General features: G+C 36.2%; 1 protein-coding gene across 4 annotated transcripts in view; it reads right to left on the reverse strand.

Moving 5' to 3' along the window:
- Positions 1-14,754, reverse strand: part of LOC124640375 (homeobox protein homothorax) — a 256,533-nt gene that overhangs the window by 217,971 nt on the left and 23,808 nt on the right. For all 4 annotated transcript variants that reach the window (XM_047178120.1, XM_047178119.1, XM_047178118.1 and 1 more), the window contains exon 3: positions 9,116-9,257. In XM_047178120.1, the coding sequence (XP_047034076.1) occupies positions 9,116-9,257 (142 nt within the window). The remainder of the gene's footprint in view (positions 1-9,115; positions 9,258-14,754) is intronic.

The following is a 14,754-nucleotide window of genomic DNA, read 5'->3' on the forward strand; positions in this document are numbered from 1 at the left end:
TTTATCAATGAATAAATAAACACACCTTTTTCACCGACTTCCCAAAAAGGTGAAGGTTTTTTAATTCATCTGGATCTTTTATTTTTAAGTTAAAACGATTCAATACACAATGCCAATACCACCAAAATAAGTCTCAACACAAACAAATTTCTAAACAAACATATGAATGTATTAAACTCACTGATGATATTAAACATAGGTCTACCCTACGTAGGTAAAAACTCCCTTTAATCCATGTCAGCTGCTCCTGACTGGTCCGTTTTCCCCATTCTACCCTCCAACTACCCTTATTTACAACCAGAATAAACTAAGACCCACCTTCACATACAATATCTTAGCACTCAGAGCTCAAGACATATTGGTCACCGTCGCCCAGTATAAGTTGAACGGTTTGCCAGAACATTTGAAATTATGTAAGAGGTCGAGTTAAAATGGAGACACTAGCTAAGCTATGAAGTACATAATGGGTGGTATTTTTTGGTTCATTTTTGTGATAATGTTAGACCAATTGATGCATTGCGAATTTTTGGTTGTTTTGTGCAATGAAGCTGGTTAAGTTATTGTTATTTTCTTAAGCAGTTGTTACTTAGGTAGGTACATCTTTCCCTATGTATCAATGATTTTTTGAGAAGAGTGAAAGAGGGGTTCCCGTCTTTACAAGCCTTAAGATGCGCCATTTGAACATCTTTGGCAGTCGTTACAGGCCGAAGCCAGAAAGTCTGACAACCAGTCTTACACAGGGGTTTGCCTGGGTAACTTGGTTGAAGAGATCATATAGGCAGACGTTCCTTGTAAAAGCCGACCACAACATAGTTGGAAAAAAGGCTAGGCAGATGATTGACAAGCCTTAAGGTACAGACCACAAGGCCTTGTTTTATTGAATAAACACCTATATTTCGAGCACTAATTTCAGCTTATTTATCAAAACTTTACAAAGGGTTAATGACATTACCATTGAAAAAAAAACCCTCTTTTTTCCAAAACCAGTATGAGTACGGTACGTTAAAATCAAAACGTTCGGGAACTGTCGGCGAATGTCGGCAAATGTCGGCGTTGGCGACGAAATCAGCCGACGTGTCGTGAAGAATGCGCCTGCGACTTTGTAATTGCACACCACTTGGTATACAGGGTGTTGTGTTTCGGAAAAGTTGTTTGTCTACTGAAAATGGTGTAAGAATCGACAGTTTCTGAGATTAGGTTCAAGCATTGTATGGATACATTGATTTTAATACCGTGTAACTTCCTACCGGTAGTGACAACCAAAGCAGTTTTTTGGTTAAGCATAACACATTTAAATTCAGGATGCCACAATTTTTTTCTCAAATATCTATGACCCAAAAGTACATTACTTTTTATAGAACCATACCCGCTCAAGAACAGATCATTATCTACGAACCAACAGAGATTACCACAGATGTCTTAACCAAACACCCTGTACACAAAAGCTTGCACCTAGTGTATTTATGTCATTATTAACCGGTGCGAATTAATACTCATTTAGCATCCATTTTTATCGCGAACGCTGTGCTCGTCGCAAAAAGCCCCATACCTCTAGACTCGAGGCTGCACCGGTTTTGCGCAGACGCATCTCAGCCCAAAATGGCCCGCTAATCATTGTTGCTGTAATATAATTTATTGTAAAAGGTATATTTGTTAAGGTTAGGAAGATGGATGGAGGGTATTTTGTGTGATTTATTGTTTTAATTATGTTTTTGGGTTTGTTGAAATTACTGACGTTTGAATCTGTGATTTTTTGTGAGAAGATAGATTTGAAACAGCGAACTATCCATCTGTTCTCTCTAGAACCGCAAGAAGTATTCACGGTACCTACCTCTATCCTTTTTGACCTTTAGTTCTATCCATATTTTGTGAGAGCCACATAAAACGTTTAGGTAAAATTAAAACACCCTTGAGACCGCCGAAATCCTGCTGACCAATCACGTCAGCGCGCGTTACGATTGGCGTATTCAAATTCAGAACCCTTGGACGAATTTAAATTTCGAACGCTTCCCTTCTGCGGCCGCGATTCGTGTTCTATTTTCCATAATCTGCCAACGGCTGTGACCTCTGGACGACGTCATATCTTTTAATTTATTTCTTGTATTTTTATTTATGTTTTCTAGTTGACGTCACATTGAGTGATGAAAGAGCATAATGTTTAGTTCATCGGCATATTAATGCCGCTTTAAACGGACAAAAAGTCGACGCGAGTCGGTCGACGCGGCGTGTCAGCCACTAATTGAGAAGCGCACGCTATCGCATGGTGCAACCAGGCCTCAATCAGTAAGCAAAGGTTAGAGAAAATTCTCTTAATAACATACTTTTATTTAGTTCTGTCGGTGACCAGCCTTTTATAAAATTGCATAGATTATCGGCGTTTGTTATCACAATAAATGAATGACTGACCTTTACGCGAAGAACTTTTTGCATCGCGATAGAGAATTCCCTTTTGTAATTTGAAAACATTTTACATTCTTGAAATGTGGAGCGAGTGAAGTAATTTAGACTCTAGCAGAAACTATTTTGATTCAAATTGCATTGGAGGCTTTATCGGCTGTTTCAACTCCATAAACTTGAACTACCGAAACAAACAATACAGTAACAGGTATTTTGTTGTGCCAAGCGATAGTTATGAATCTAATATATATTGTAACAGCGCTGGTTATCATGACAAGAATTCATTAGCCTCAATAATTGTGAATGCAGCGCGAAACGCATCTAATAGCATTTATAATTATTTTTGCAAGAATTACATTTATTTTATAAATGGCCACTTTCACGGAGATGCCATAACAATAAAAGAGAAAATTCCGAGCGCCATAACCTTGTAGCGGCGGGGTGCTGTAAATATTATTGACATTTTAAAAGTATGCTACTCGCATTTTCGCGTGTGACTTAAGAAACGTTCGTTACATAAGGTTTTTTGTGTTTATCACGTCGTACGTGGCCCCACTCTGTAATTAAATGGTCGCATCAATGTTACGCGAGCAGCGTCGCGAGTAATGCGTATTAAATAGGTGATATCCTTTACGGCTTACGCTCACGCTGGTGATTGCGCAAAAAATACAATGAACTGTAATCGACCATTTGTGATTACCGTTGTTTTCTTCGAGGTCAAACGATGAACGAAAACAGAGAAATCTCGGAGGTTTCCCACGAATCCGGGATCAAGGGTATCTTAAACCCAACAATTTTTATCAACAAACGAACCCGAAACAAGATGCGTAAGGAATTCCAAACGGCAAAAACCACTCGATGGGGACGATAAAACGAAATCGCCGATGCGTTGTCGAAAAAAAAATGCAAGTGCTGCGTGCGAGCGAGATAACAAAAAACGTATCGTATCGCGGTTCCACTCTAGCGCGCGCAGCTAATGAATACTGCGTGGCGCGCTGCGCGGGCGCAGCTGCGCGAGCGGACCGATCCGCCATTTCCATTATTTATTTTATTCCGGCGCGAAACGTTGAATTGGATCAGTACGACAAAGAGGTTAAATTGCGCGTCCAAATCCCATGACAATTGTCAATTATAGCGTTAAACGGAACACGGACAGATGTAAACAAATACACAATGTAGTGTCTTTTGACGCTGCGCATCACAATGCTGCGCCGGCGCAGTATCTGTGGCGGCGACAGTGTCGCTCACGGGTCGGTGAGCCCGCAATTGATCTCGTGTGCTCAAGACTCCGAACATAATCCTTTTTATTATGGAACACAGAATATCGTGTAATCATTATGGGATTGTGAAATTATTACATGCCAAACGCCTTTCATCAACTTTCGACATTCCACGCATTGAATTAAAGACTGAAACGTTCGTGTCGGCTTTAATAATAAGTTTTGCACCATCTGATACTGGATCCAAGCCATAAATCCGTACAGTGCTGTAGTAAAATTTCTTTACTAATCTTCGCAATCTGAAACCCACGATTGTAATAAAAAAAAACACAATCCGTGAATGCAAAAAATTCAATGACGCATAAATCTGTCTAAACCTCATATCTGTAGATAGATCATCTAGTCTGTGCGTGCGTGTGCCCATTACTAGGTTTTTTCCTGCGGCGCTACTCGCCTCGTAATTACTAAGTCTAGTTATTAGACGTTAGCACAACTGTATATTCTTTTATCGTTTAATCCGACATTATAAGATCGATTACTAGTCTATTAATATTCAGTAAACTCACTATAATGGCAGAAATACTTAGAAAATGCCCGTTGAAAGTGATTGACGGTGATCAGTCTGCCAAACGGTCTTTGTAATGGAATGAAGTCATACTAATAGCTGGTGCATCAGTACTTAATGAAATTGATGATGTTGTGAATTCGTAATTATTTTTCATCATCCCTCGATTAATCCAATGAATAATTGAATGACAGACACGAAATTGAAATAGCTCACACCTTGCATGATAGCATGCAAAATTTCCCTGAAGAAAACGTTGGAAGTTTCTATATTCGCTCTGTATATTAATACAAAGCAAGCATTTATAATCCTCATAGCCACACACGAAGATAGAAAGACTAAAGCACTTCACAACGGTACAGCTAAGTACTACTGAACTCGCAATACCTACCCACCGTGACGGCATACAATAACCAATAAAAATATACAATTAAATTGGAATGAACTAATATGAACTCAATACGCTGGAGTTTTGTGTGAACTGTACTAAAAAGCGTAGTAATGAGAACAGCATCGTAACGACATCAATGCACGCCATTCAAACATCGAACAAGAACAATGAACATATTGAAACGTGAAAGAAAACTGGTTAATTGACAAAAAGTATGTCTCGTAATGGCTGGATTTGAATGGAATCGAATGATTATAAAACGCAAGAAGATACTTTAGACACAACGTTTGATTGATGAATTACTTAAGACTTGCAATTTTAGTGACATAATCGATAATGAAGGCCTCAATCGATTGGTATTGAAAAGTAGCGACATTCTTGAAGTACTTAGATAATTATGAGAATTAAGTTGGAAGTACGCTAAGCAATTTACATAAAGTGGCAGTTAACAGGTTTCCTTTATCTCAGCTAAAATCTATTCCAGATATTTCCAATCTAACATTGACTAATGAACTAATCAGACGCAGACATCTAGACACTGTCTGTCTGTCAGTTCAATGGAGCGTGTTATGACGTAACAATGCATAACTGGAATAAAAAAGAAGGAGAAAAAACTTAACATATCGACATACCAGTTTCCACCCCATCATTAGTGTTGTGAACAAAAAAACATTTCGGAATCGATTCTCACATCGATAGATCGTCTCCCCGACAATTGTCAATTAAAATTCCCGCAATTAAGTTTTAATTATCTCTCATTATACTTTCCGTTTCTTTAAAAATATCTTGATTTATCCAGTTATTTAGCGGAGGCGTTGGAAGAATTTTTGTTTTAATGTTTGATTACACGAATGGCTTAATAAGCTGTCGCGAAAACGGATTGTTTCGTTGAATACTCTCTGTTTAAACGATTGCCAGATTTAGCTGTAAGTAGTAAAGAGCTTTTGGAACAAATTGTTTCAATTTGAAACGTGTAGGCTGTCAAAATATGACGTCACTAAAGAAATATTGAAGTACACTTAATCCTCGTCTCGATTGCCTCATTAATCCGGCGGTGCTTTACTACCGATAGCACGTCACACTCCACAGACGTTAGAAAACATCTCTATCTGCAATAAACAAACGCTACAAACGTACCATTGAAACTATAAAAATTGACTCACTGTCACTTCGAGAACGATTAATGACAACAAAAAGAGCTAAACTCATCGTGCGTACTCGAGTATGAAGCGTACTCCGTCAGCATCAGGGGCCTGACGCGGAGTACCGGGATGACACTATCACAACTATACCGATCGGCCGGGGAGGGCACTATATCAATCATTTGGCCCACAATCGCACCGCACGCCACTTAAATAAATTTATAACATATTAAGTACGTTGAAAATAAACACTTTACGGTTTATGATTTATTTCGTGGTATGAATTATGGACGTCACTTATTTAGCGTTAGACAGAGAAGGCGAGTTTTATCTGTGTGTATTGCGATTTCACGTGCCACGGCTACCGATAAACGTTTTATTATAGTAATTAAAGCGACCGATTAGATTTCGTACGTGTTACGCGTCCAAACATTTGATAAATGTGTCATTTTACACTGTTAATCTGTTTGTGATAGTATATTTTTTATGTTTACTGTCAAACCGTCAAGCGATAGTGATTTCGTTATTTTAACTGCAATTTATTGGCTACTTTACTTGTATTGGAAAGTTTGTTACAATAAGGAAGTTAACCAGCCATAATCATGACGGAAAATAATACTTTTCACATTAGAAAACACACATTTTAACTATCATTAATAACAAACAAATTTAACAGAGCTGAAACTAATCAGTTACTACAATGTTTTCCGTGTAATATTTTAGCAGTGAACCATTAAAAACAATAATATATTATCGTGGAACCTATGTCAATAAATACATAAACAGTGGTCAGTTCCATGACACTGAGTGACTGGGCCGTATCATTTATCTCAGCGGGGTCCCGGGGGTCGCAGCCATTTCCACTTATAAATACAATTTAATTTCAATAATTATAATACAATAAAGTCTTTGACTGATAAACTATCGATGTATTTACTTACTCTATGATATGAAGTGTTCATAGAAAATTTATTTCAGTTTTATCATTGAATAAAAGATATTTCTATTTGAAATGAACAGCTGTGATTGAATTATTACCACAACATATAATAAAAAAAAATTAGAATAAAATTACTAAACAAAATAACCTGTTGCAAGGATATAAGCACTATAATATTGTAATCGAATTTAAAAAGTGAAATTCAAATTGCACGTCGTTACAAAGTCGCATCCGGCGGCCCGTCAATGTGAAGACATCAAAGTTATTTTTTAAATTACATATCAGCGCAACATGTCAACAACTATTGTTGCCATTGTTAAAAAAAAAATGTTAAACCCACAAAGATATCGCGGTAACATAATTTTGTTACAAATTACACGGTATTTGATTGTCGGTTTACAGATTACCAGTTTTACGAAGGCCCGAATTGTTACAAAATGACTCCATTTTCCCTTTTTTTAGTTCAATAATACGTATTAAGCGATCTGCCTCGTCATGTTATTATGGGCTCCGTAATGAAATATCATTTTTATAAATGTTGCAACACTTTCTTTTATAATGTTGCCATTTTAAACAAATGTCCTTCCTGGAAGATTGTTGGGAATTTGAGTATAAGCAACTGTTTTTTTTTTTGTGTTAGCAAGGGATTATGTTTTAAAGGATCGTTTTTTTTTTTGTTTCTCGGGCGAAGTCGTAAATCACGCTTGTCTTTTGAATGTTACTTTATCAGGTTTTCTCGGTCTTATTACGAGGTGCTTTGTTAGTTTTATGGCCGTAGTGTCTAGTTCGGAATGAAGAGGGGATGCTTTTCTATCACTGGAGTGTTCGGTTTCAAAATGGTGGCGTGACGTTTGCAGTAAAAGTAATTTAGTTAAAGAGTACTTTTTTTCTGTAAAATCTTTAGACATTCTTTCTTATTTATCTTTAAAGAACTGTCGTGTTTTGAAATTTAAATCACAATAAGTAGCTAAGAAGTCGGTTAAAGCACTACGCAATGCTCATACATGTGCAAATCATATACGGACATTAATATACATACATACAATTTAGACATATACATGAAAGATAGAAACACTTAATATTCATTGCATAATCTAAAGAAAACCTCAGAAACTCAGTGTACCATAACTAAGCATTCTTATCAGCAAGTAAATGAAAATTGAAAGAAATACACGCATCGAATCGATTACAATCAATCGAGAATTAATTCGAGTGCTCACAAACTCGATTTAGCTGAATCGATAACAAACCGAATAGCGAGACGCGAGTGCGTAAACAATTGGTAATCGGTATAACTCGATTTACCATTACTAATTAGTAGTTTATAGTTATTATAGCATTATGTAGAAGAAATTGCCGCTACTGATTTACCGGCCGCCATTTTGTTTGAGGTTTTAAAATTCGAATGAATATGCAAAAATGCCAGTTTTCTATTGCGATGTGCATTTATTTTAAACTGGTTTAGGGCTCTGTTTATCGGGCACTGAAAACAACAGTTATAAACATGAATGCATTCTATAACAAAGTACCTTTAAATCTACCAAAATCTTGAATAACAAAATTATTTCATCCTCTAATATTTTTACATTTTTTAATCGGGTAACCCAGTCAGTTTTTTTTTCTTTTAAGGCAAAGGCAGCAGGTGTGTTATGCCAAGTTATTCAACTTCCCTTCGGTGAGTAATTCTAGTTCGGTCTTTTCAATAGTTTTTATGTTCTCAAATGGTTTAGGGAAATGCGAATTCACCCTCTTTTAGTCTAGCTAGACTTTCGTATTGTCAGTAGAAATATTTAGGTAATTTATTTCTTGAGCGAAATATGAATATTTTTACTTCAATTGAAAATAGCCCGGTATGTACAGTCAGCTTCGCAAATTAATGGGGTTTCCTAGAGAAAATGTTAGGTACATCATCACCGGCTTCAGTTATTTTTTAATAGCTTACCTACCTCTACTTATATCCCATCCCCAAGTAGTCTATACTAATCCCTTCCAAGATTCGTTCATATCCGAAAGCTATATTGTCTACTAGCTTTTGCCCGCAACTTCGTTCGCGTGGAATAGTGACTACCAGCAGATTTTTGATTTGACCAATAGATGGCGCTATATGTCCGGAATAATTTTATTTTTATTTTTTTTTGTAATAAAAACTATCCTATGTCCTTTCTCAAGTTTCAAACTATGTCTGTACCAAATTTCACACAAATCGGTTCAGTAGTTTAGGCGTGAAGAAAAGACAGACAGACAGAAAGACAGACAGACAGACAGACAGAGTTACTTTCGCATTTATAATATTAGTTTGGATACACTTACTGTCAAAAAGCTGAGCTGATTTGAATGTTTATACCTATGAAGATAACTAAACTCTACTCTTTATTTAATTATTTATTTAACTTCTGAGGCTCATATAAACTTCCTTTTTCATTTCGCAAGATGCAAATATAAATTACAATGTTCTCTTACCTGTTTGCTGAAGACAGCAATGTCTTCATTGAAGGACTCTGATGAGCAGACATCGCCCCCCGCCACGCCGGGGTCCCGGGGGGTGCAGGTTGCCAGCTCACATTTCTCGAAGATGAGGGCCAGTAGGGGGAACAGTGGGTGCCTGGAAATTGGGGGTCTTTTAGTCAGGAAGAAGAGATAGAGACGAACTTGGTGTGTTTTGGTGGGTGAAAGTCGTCACCAATGAGGCGTCAAAGACCCTGTACATACAGCCTTGGCCAAAAGTATTGAGCACCTTACAAATTTCGCTAGATCGCGGTAATTATGGGAGAAACTCGAATCTATCGTTGAAGTATTCTTTTATCGGTTATCTTCAAAGATTTTAAAACAATGACTTATGCCGCAGCTGGCAATAAAACACCTGGGTGCAAAAAAATGTGTCTTTTACAATTTTTGAATTTATTTTCTAGTTCGCTACCATCGCTCGTTGTGACAACATCCAGTGATCTAGTGCGCCTTTGGTATTTTATTTCAAAGTTTTAAGTGTTATTGTTGCGATATGCCACGAAATGAACGAACTTTTGAATCGACATGAATGACATTTATATTTGTATGTATATATATATATATATTTTATATGTATTATGTTTATGTATTGTGTAGTTTTACTACATATATATGTTTAGTATATTGTTATTTGATATTTTTGCTTAGTTTTCAATGTTTGTTGTGCACTTTTTAATCTACCCTACCACTATCAAATCTCTCCATGGCTTTAAGGTTGGCTGTAAGAGAACCCAATTCTGGGTTAAGCTCGCCATTGTACATAAACTGTCTTTATTATTTTTATTATGTATTGTTAAGTGTGCAATAAAGAATAAGAACTTTCTTTAGAATAACGAGTGCAGATACAGCTTCTGCACGAGCAAGGGAAATCACAAGTAGAGATTTCCAAAACTGTCAAATGTTCGCGCCGATCCGTGCATTATGCTATTCAGCGATTCTCTGATACCGGATCACATCAAAATAGACCGAGAACCGGGCGCAAACGCATCACTATAGGCCGTCAGGATCGTCAGTTACTGAGAGAGTCATTAAGAAATAGGAAAAAAACATCTTCAGAGCTCGCTGCTGAGTTTTCAGAGCAAATGAAGGAAACAATTTCTGCTCGAACTACTCGTAGAAGACTTCAGGAAGCTGGTCTGAAAGGCTGTAAAGTTAGGAAGAAGCCATGGCTCTCCGAGAGCAACAAAAAAGCTCGGTACAAATGGGCCTTACAACACCGAACTTTCACCGCTGAAGATTGGTCAAATGTTGTGTGGTCAGACGAATGAAACTTTGAGGTGAGTAAGTCAATTTAATGCCCTCACAAAATAATATAAAATGGTTTAAATTCTAAACGCATAGAGGAAGTTCTTTTTATTTCCGGAACTCAATATTTTTCTCTTTATTGCAGATTTTTGGTACACCTGGTGTACCCTTGGTGCGTCGCCGGGTGGGCGAAGAATTTAAGCCAGAGTGTGTGGTCCCAACCGTAAAACACGGCGGCGGCAGTATAATGGACTGGGGTTGCATGACCGATTCTGGAGTTGGCGAATTGTTCCTGTGTGAGGGCCGCATGGACTCTTCTAAGTACATAAATGTGCTAGAAACTGCGTTGCTGCCTTCATTCACGAAACTTTTCGGTGACACGAACATGGATAGTGATAAATTCCAGCAGGATAACGCGCCTTGCCACAAATCTGCCCGCACTGCACTTGGTTTCGGGAAAATAGCATAGAGCTTCTTGACTGGCCTGCCTAGTCGCCAGATCTGAACCCCATAGAACATTTATGGGGTTTATTAAAGCGTCGAGTTAGGCACCACACAATTAACAACAGAGAAGAATTGAAACGCTACCTGCGCCTAGAATGGAACGCGATTACTGCTGAAGACTGAAAAAATCTTGTTAGCTGTTTACCAAAAAGAATTTCTGCTGTAATTAAGGCAAAGGGTGGACCCACAAAATATTAATTTTCAATTAATAAATAGTAAATTACAAATAAAAAACAAGTTTTGTTTTATTTCTATTTGATACTCCGCATAAAACTGAAAGATGTCATGGGTGCTCAATACTTTTGGCCAAGGCTGTATGATAAATACTACCTACAGAAAGCTAAGTATAAAAAAAGTTTTGTAGCTGACTATACTAATATGGGTACATATTTCCTTTGACATTTGACATTAATACCTAACACAGAACCACTGCACCTTTTTGTAGGTCCCTTTGAACCGATACTCAGTTTCAAACAGACCTATGTGGCACCCATACCTAATACTTTTCATAGACTGGTATCAACACAGAACAAAAAAATATGAATGAAACAATTTAACCCCACAAATCTTCCAAAATAACCGCTTAAAACAGATGACTCCTTCAAAAAAAGGCGCCAAAACATGATAAAAAGGTAAAGATATGGTCCAATTGCGGGCGGATGACCTCTCACGCGACTGATCACAGATTATATCATCGTACGTGATCTCGATATCATCTTTATAGTTTAAATGCCACCGTGTGGGGTATGGTGCCAGTGTTAGCGGACATTTTTGAAAGGTATTCAAACTTTTTTGAGTAATATTAGGAGTTTTTTTTTTTTGACAGTTATATATATTGACAGTCGTTACGGAATATTCAGAAGCCAGTAAGTCTGACACCAGTCTTACTAAAGTGTATTGGGTTGCCCGGGTAACTGGGTTGAGGAGGACCGATAGACAGTCGCTTCTTGTAGAGCACTGGTATTCAGCTGTAGCCGGTCAGACTGGAAGCCGACCCCAATTTAGTTGGGAATAGGCTAGGCAGATGAGGATGAGAAAGATTTTAGATACTGTTTGATTTATTGTATTTTTTTTATTATTTAAGAAATATCATGTGTAGCGACGTAATGAAGCTTAGATAAAATATTGTTTTAACATGTAAAAGGGGGCAATAAATAAGTATAATTTGCATATAAGTCAATCCCTATATTTAAATTCCTCCCTAACATATTCCTAACTAATCATTCACAATTACATAACTTACACAGCCATAAAAAACGACTATAATTTCCTTTATTTTACAAGCATTGAACAAGAAATTAAATAAAAACTAACTTCATAATAAAATGGTTTGCTTGGTAAAGTAAGAACTGAGTCAAAACATGTATATTATCTTTATATTTTTCAAAATTATACACCTAAGTTGTGTCCAGTGGGGTATGACCATAGATATGTAGTTTCCTTAATGATACGAGCTTGAAAAAGGCAAACGCTTCACGGTGGTATTTTCTCGGGTTCCGCAGCAATAAAATAAATTAATAAAAACTACATTTACTAATTGATATTTCATTCTAAACGTTAAGCTGTGAAAAACACAGATACTTTACGATAAAAAAATAACTAGGTAAGTTAAATTTTAATATTAAATATAATGTTCGTTTTTCGCAGTACGTATTCTATGTCAAAATTACAATTTTCAAATGTAAAGTCAGTTATTTTAATAGTTATGCAAATAATCTGCAATCATAGACAATTATTGCAGTTTATGATCCAAACTTTATGTTTCGCTGTTTGTTTACGCAACCAACTGAAGTAAATTTTATTGTTTTCAATAAAAAAATTAAGATAATCAAATACGTATTATTTTGTACTTATTTAATTTAATAACTTAACTGTAGAAGATATTAATATAAGACTGACATTTCAGATTGACACTAGATTTTGAATACAAATTACAAAAATATATACCAACACTTATAGCCACGACATTTAGAAACAAAACTAAAACGACCACACATTAAAGAAAAACAATTAAAACCCAAAGAACCCTAACGGCTAAATAACTAATAAATACATATAAATTACATTTTAATTGCAATAAATTTTGCAAAGCTACACGCAAAAAATATAATCAATGCGTAAATACTGCATGCTCTGACCTTTCTTACGAACACAAATTATTACTAGGAAGTTAAAAAGAAAACTTATTGTCTATTACTCTATGAAATTACTTTTTATGCAAGTAGAATGCACTGCAAATCTATAGTGGAGCAACCATTCTTCTAAGACCTGTCTTTTATAAGAAAGTTGGACTGTTAACCAGTTTTGGTTGCAATAGTTTTGACCTGACTGACTGTACTTAATAAGTGTGTCATGAGTAAAAATAATCTTTAGGTACTAATATATTATAGAGCAGTGGTTCTTAACCGGTGGTCCGCGGACCACTGGTGGTCCCTGGAGACATACAAGTGGTCCGCGAAGCTTTGCTTCGCGACGTTGCTGTTAGTTATCTAACTTTATTTTTATCGACTTATCTATGCGCGCGCGGGTTTTCGCAACATTTTACGTAATTTTGGTTTTGAGTCTTAAAAAATAATTAAAATTTCGCGCTCGCTTCGCTCGCGTATTCAGAAACTTTATGCCCTTATTTTTGCATTTCAACAAACAAAAAGTTAAGTACATTTGGGCTAAATTTTACGTAATATTTGGTTTAAGTCCGATAAAAATTCCGCGGTCGCTTCGCTCGCGCATTTATCAAAGAGTTCACAGTTCAGGTGAACCGATGGGGTGGTCCCCAGCAAGACAAACTTTAGTCAAAGTGGTCCCTCATGTCAAAAAGGTTAAGAACCACTGTTATAGAGTATAGAGGAAACATTTTTTCGTTTTTTTGTTTGTACCTTTAGCTGTGAGACTAATGAACCAATTCCAAAAAATCTTTTACTGTTGGACTACACTCTTCCCGAGTAACATAGGCTATATTTTATCCCAATACGTGCAGTAGTTCCTACGGGACGCGGGTGAATGGCTAGATCATAATAAAATAGCGAAATATGTTTACTAAAATGAAACTTGTTACTGAAATTGTAAACAACAGGAGATGGTTTTAATAAAATCCTTTTGATTATATTACTATCATGAAATGACAGCTTAATGACAATACAACAGTGTAATCAGGCTCGTACAAGATAAATTATTTCTACGTAACATAGATAGTTTTGCTCCATTGCCATTTCTCTAGATACGACATATCAATATTATCAGTAACATCTATACTTTTTGGCACATCTTAATTGCATTTTTCGAATAGTTATAGATAATTTTAATTTTAAAAACAACACATACTATCTTCATAGTACGGCACACTACAAACTTTCAGTCGACCGATAGTTTGTTTGGGCTTATAAATCAGTATGAAGATGAATGGTAGTGCACACATTAGAAAGATCAGGTATTTAGCCAGTATCAGACCAATTGCAAACTTTGATTGGAACCAAGATTTTCTTTAAAAATAATGTTTTTTCAGCCATTGGGTCCGTGGACTGTAGTGTGCAAAATTAGCAAATCTTTAAAGGTTAAGACAAATCAGAAAAGTCCCAATTAATAATGAGACAGCAGAAAGTAAAACGTAAAGGTGATTTATTATACAGAGGTGAATTGTATTGTACAAAGGAAAAATATAATATTAAAATAACTATTGAATACCGGTAATAACACATAACCGATTAGATCGGTTATTGATCATCATTATAACTTCCTTTCGTTAACATTTAAAAACTTGTTTCTAAGCAGTTTGTTGAACAATTCAATGATTTTTAGATAATATGTTAATAACTCAATTTAGTTTATTTGCTATTGATTACAGGTTT

The sequence above is a fragment of the Helicoverpa zea genome, chromosome 20 (genome assembly GCF_022581195.2).
Source record: "Helicoverpa zea isolate HzStark_Cry1AcR chromosome 20, ilHelZeax1.1, whole genome shotgun sequence".
Lineage (NCBI taxonomy): Eukaryota > Metazoa > Arthropoda > Insecta > Lepidoptera > Noctuidae > Helicoverpa > Helicoverpa zea.